General features: G+C 32.4%; 1 protein-coding gene across 1 annotated transcript; it reads right to left on the bottom strand.

Moving 5' to 3' along the window:
• Positions 1-4463: 4463 nt before the first annotated feature.
• LOC18601549 (uncharacterized) lies at positions 4464-5012 on the bottom strand. Its single transcript, XM_007032528.3, has one exon. It carries the CDS (start codon positions 4831-4833, stop codon positions 4672-4674), a length of 162 nt encoding a protein of 53 aa, XP_007032590.1. The 5' UTR covers positions 4834-5012; the 3' UTR covers positions 4464-4671.
• Positions 5013-5669: the final 657 nt, after the last annotated feature.

The following is a 5669-nucleotide window of genomic DNA, read 5'->3' as shown; positions in this document are numbered from 1 at the left end:
TTGATTGGCCGAAGTTAAGTATTATCTCTAAATTATCTTAATTTATTTAGAGATAAATTAAATAATCTAATTTGATTTCTATCTCTATATTAATATAATTATTAAAGATAAATTAAATGACCAATACTTAAATTTTGATTGGTCAAAAATATGAATATTATCTCTAAATTATCTTGATATTATTTAGAGATAAATTGAATGACCAATAATTAAATTTTGATTGGTCAAAAATATAAATATTATCTCTAAATTACCCTGATTTATTTAAAAATAAATTGGATAACCAATAATTAAATTTTGATTGGTCCAATTTAAACATTATCTTCAAATTATCTCAAGGGATAAATATATGACACATAAGTGAGTTGGTTCAATTATGTGTCTTTGAAATAATCCAACCAATAAATTAATTATTTTATAATTAATTACATGGTTATAACATCATGAAGTTCACATGACAGCACGTAATTGGATCATAATTTTTCTCTTTCTATATTAATTTATATGTGTTATAAATATTTAAATAAATTAACTTTTTTTTTGTTTCACATGCACATAAAATGAAATTACCCTTTTACATGAATAAAACTGTTTTCTCAATTTCTTCTCTCTCTCATATAGTGGGCGTGCACAAATTCTAGTAATAATAATATGAGTAGTATTTTTCTTAAACAAATTACTACCATTTTTTATGATAAACTGTTTATTATTTAAAGTACACATATAAATTGATATGCAGGCGAGAATTTGACTTAAAAAGTGAAAACAATGCATGTATTGCCTTAAAAAGAATAATATTCAAATTTTTTCTTTTTTTAATTTAGAAAATAATAAACATATGTATCGATAGATAAATCCTGCTCAAGAATAGGATTTGAATCCCTTTTTCTTCAAAATTAAAAAAAAAGACATATCAATATGTAAGTTTAGACATTAATTTGAACTTTATCCTGTGTTTGATAGTTTTACCTAAAAATTTTTTATATATCACCTGAAAACAACTATATGCAATTAGTGTAGGTTTAAGTAGAAAATTTCCTAAATCTTATGATGGATAGGAATAGAGATATACTATATAAAGGTAAGGTTAAGCCCTCTTTGCTATTCAGAAGACATTAAGAATTTTGTTCATTGCTTTTCAATAAAAAAAAAGAAGAAAGGAATTTCGTTCATCGGAGAGTTGTAGATTAAGAAGGACTGAGAGATATCCTAATATATTGAATTTGAATAGTTAATTTGGCTAGTATTGCTTTCATTATCAAATCATAAATAAAAATTAGGTAGACTTCAATATTCAAAGTTTTAATTATACTAAATTCTAAATTGAGTATAAATTAATTATACATATAAAATTAAAGAGTTCAAACACCTAATCAAAAGCAATTTTCTTATTATATTATTGTGTTTACGAAAATAAGTAGCCTTCTCACCTTTTAAAACAAAAAATGAGTAGCCTTCTCTGCAGTTTGAGACAATATTAATAATCTCTTTTCCAAGATATAGGGATTCATCATAAGTCTTTCCATTTACAAAACTTTTTACTTGTGCAACAATTTTTGTATGCTGAGCCTATCAACCAAAGTGTTGAAGTTTAAGTTGACTACAATTCTAAATCTTATTTGATTAAGATTTTGTTGTGTACAACGTTGAGTAGTTGTATAGTTTTAAACTTTTTGTTCCATATCGAGTCATAATCCCATTCTACTTTGGACTTTTATATTATAAAAGTGGATCTCTAGGATTTAGAATTGTAAGTAGTGCTTTAAAAGCTATAGAGAGGGGACACTTTGTAACTATGTCTTTTACTCTAGGTGGACCTAGAGTGGTTTGGGTGAGTGTTCTTAAGAGGTTATTGAGAAAGGGTATGCAAGGGATCTTGGATTGGTTTAGGGAACTATAGAGGTCAATTTATTGTACTTTAATTTCTCAATAATAGAAAAATAGTTTCACTCTGTGGATGTAGGCAAGAGGCCGAACCACGTAAATTCTAGTGTTTTTTCGTTTGCTTAATTTCTCGAAGTTTTATCTTTATTGTTTCTTGGGCAATTTTCATAACAAACTAGTATCAGAACTTCAGGATCGGTAAATTCATGATTTTACAAGGACATCGAAAGTTACAAGTTGTATGAATTTTTTAATTGAGAAGTTTGATGGGAAGACTAGTTTCAAGCAATGGTAGAGAAAAATGAAAGATCTCCTTGTGCAGTAAGGTTTGATGCATCCTTTGCTAGGAAGAGAGGAAGGGCAACTAGATGACATGAAAGATGTTGAATGGGTAGAGTTGGAGAAAAAGTGTGTGAGTATTATTCGACTTTGCATTGGAGATAATGTGTTTAACCATATTATTGATGAGGATTCTACTCCAAGGTTGTGGGCAAAGTTAGAGAAGATTTACTTGGTGAAAAGTTTTTTCAACAAGTTGCAGCTTAGGCGAAAGTTGTATCACTTAAAGATGAAGGATAATGGAGACCTCATGAAGCATATGAATGAATTATACAAGATCATTGATCAGTTGAATAAGGTTGCCGTGATGGTGGAGGAAGAGGAAAAGGCACTATTGTTCCTAGCTTAGCTCCCAGACTCCTATGAGGTATTTATGGAATCTTTGATATGTGGGATGGATACAATAACGTTAGAACAAGCACAAGCAATGTTAATGTCTCGTGAAGCCCAAAAGAAAAGTAATGAAGAGGAGGGGATAGAGATTCAAGTGGCTTGGCATTTGTAATTGAGGTTTGTAGGAGGAAGTCAATTGGCATGGGATCTAAGGGTGGCAAGTTTAGATGTGGCAGTGTTCAGTGCTTTCAGTGCAAAGGGTATGGACATATTAAAAGAGATTGTCCTACAAAAGGGGATGAAAATAACGAGAACAAAGGTGAGTGTGCTTTGCTGAAAGTGCTGATTTTGATGTCCTTGCATTCTAAAAAAATATGGATGCAACTTCTAATTGGTATTTAGATTCTTCTTCTACCACTCACATATGTTATCAAAAAAATTATTTTGTTGATTTACTTCAAAGAAGGGTGGTTGGGAATTTGACTTTGGGTAATAAGTCAATAGTGAAGGTTATGGGTCTTGGAGTGGTGAAAATCAAAATGTTTGATGGGGTTGTGCGCTCTTTGGGTGGTGTGGCCTATGTCCCATAGATACCTAAGAATCTAATATCATTAAGCCTGTTGACTCCAAAGGATATGAATATTCTGCTTGTGATGGAGTGGTAAAAGTCACACAAGGCGACATTGTCTTGACGAGGGAGAATTTGCATAATGGCTTGTATCATCTAGAATGTGAGGCCTCAAAGGGATGGGAATAGTGTACAAGAGATGGTAGCTACCAAAATGAGATTTCATTTGTCGAGGAAGTGATGAAAAGTTCCCATGGTGTAGACAATGGTAAAAGGAAGAAAAATCTTGCTAGTAGTGAATTGAAAGGGTCGTCAAAGTCCCTTTCCAAAGTCAACTAGTGCCATTGACTTGACGGCTACACTGGTGCACTAGCCATTCTGTGGAATCAAGTGTCAGACCATGCTTGATTCGGTATGTGTAGTCATGGTAATTTTAAAGGCCAATGGTTTGGAAAGTCTTGTACTTGGAGAGTTATTAAAGGTGTTGGAAAGTAGGTGGAGTTAGGTAGTTGCAATTGGGTGCGACTACTAGAAGAGGTTTAAGGAGTTTGAATTCAAGTCAAAGGTAGAGATTTGTTGAGTTTTAGGTTGATTAGAATTCTAAATCTCATTTGATTAGGATTCTTGTTTGTGTACAACATTGAATAGTTGTATGGTTTTAAACTTATTGTTCCATATCGAGTCCTAATCCCATTCTACTATGAACTTTTATATTATAAAAGTAGATCTTTAGGTTTTAGAATTGTAAGTAGTGCTTTGAGAGCTCTAGAGAGGGAACACTTTGTAACTTTGTCTTTTGTTCTATGTGGAGTTAGAGTGGTCTGGGTGAGTGTTCTTGGGAGGTTATTGAGAAAAGGTATGCAAGGGATCTTAGATTGGTTTAGATAACTATAGAGGTCAATTTATTGTACTTTAATTTCTTAATAATAGAAGCATGGTTTCACTCTGTAGACATAGGCAAGAGGTCGAACCACGTAAATTTTTGTATTTTTCTGTTTGCTTGATTTGTGTGGATTTTATCTTTATTGTTTTTTGGACAATTTTGATAACACGAAGCAAATTTGTGTTTGGATATGACATGATTTTAACAAGTTTTTGAAATTAGTTGCATTAATTTGTTGTAATACTGAATGTATTCTGCTAGCTGATTAGTGTGAATACATTATCATAGCATGTTCATCCATGCTCTAGTCAAACACATTGATAGTTAGAATTTTGCAGAAAAAGACAAAATTCTGTGAAAGTTATTGATTTGTTTTACCAAGAAACTGATACAAAGTCCAAAATGTAGAAAACCGGAGAGAGAGAGAGAGAATGATGAATCTGACGATGTTTCACATTTGCAAGATGAAAAGCAGCTATGAATTATTCAAGGATCTTAAAGTGAACTTAAAGAGAGCAGTTCATACAATACAAGATATCAGAAAAACGAGATCAGATATGTAAATCTCAATCTCTCAAAACAAAACATAACATTAAACAAGTCAACGACCCTCAAATCCATTCCAAGTTTTGCACGAGAAGATATAGAGACGGATGCTGCAGACTTAGAGAGAAATGAGACCTTCCCTTACAAGCAAGCCAAACATGAGAACAAGGAGGCCAACAGTGACACACTGTGTTGGGGAGATGAAAGTCTGTGAATATGCAGATAAGGTGATTGCTGCCCCAACTAATCCAATCAACAAAGAGCTCAAGTTCTGATTCATTTTTTCCTTCCTTCTTCTTTCCCTGGATTATTGGCACTGATTTTGTATGGCTGAAGAATGAAGAATCAAGAATGTGAGGAGCTGAGAGTTTTGGCCTCTTCCTACCAGAGGTTTATGACTTGGAGCCAGTCAGTGATATCCAAAGTCAACCCTTTTTGGGATCTTGTTTCTATTGTCTTTATTCGAATACCAAGACAATTTATTGGTATTTGAATGATACATGTTTGGTATTTACTGGAAGTACAATCTGGTCACCTACCGAACTCTTACTATTTGTTTTTCGCTCAACTGTTTTATCCTGCCTTAAATTGCATTACAGTACCTCGGGCACTCATACTTGATGTAAAACTATTTCCTGGGCCACCAAGACAAAGGAAGTTAACAACGATTCTCCCACCATACTTGCTCTTCCCAATTGCATATGTAGGAAAAAAGCAAAAGCCTGAATCAAGAGTGAAATTTTGAGAATAGCTTCAACGAATTCTCATAGCATTTTTTTTTAAAAAAAGGAATATTATATAGGTTAATAATTAGTGGCATTCTAATGATGAAGTATTATTAGCGAAAACAATAATCTAATGAAGTTTTAGTCAAAAGTGTGTTTAGTAAGAAGGAGAAAAGGAAATTCATGGACAAAAACTCAGAGCACGTCATCTCTGCCTCTTTTGTACAAAACTTCCACCCGTCCTCGTAATGGTCCCTTTTATCATTTTCAACGATTTGCTTTGGATATTGCCATTCTTCTAACTTTTGTTTTCACAATAAAATTTTACCTAATAAAATTATAAAAATATTTTTAAGTGTGAATAAATAAGTTAATTTGAATGGAGAGTATT

Source organism: Theobroma cacao, chromosome 4, assembly GCF_053813885.1.
Source record: "Theobroma cacao isolate CCN51 chromosome 4, ASM5381388v1, whole genome shotgun sequence".
NCBI classification, from domain to species: domain Eukaryota; kingdom Viridiplantae; phylum Streptophyta; class Magnoliopsida; order Malvales; family Malvaceae; genus Theobroma; species Theobroma cacao.
The sequence above is the reverse complement of the archived record's forward strand: the minus strand, read 5'-3'. Positions and strand labels throughout refer to the sequence as shown.

Excerpts from the sequence above, each read along its gene's own strand:
- LOC18601549 (XM_007032528.3), bottom strand. The coding sequence starts at position 4,833 with ATGAATCAGAACTTGAGCTCTTTGTTGATTGGATTAGTTGGGGCAGCA.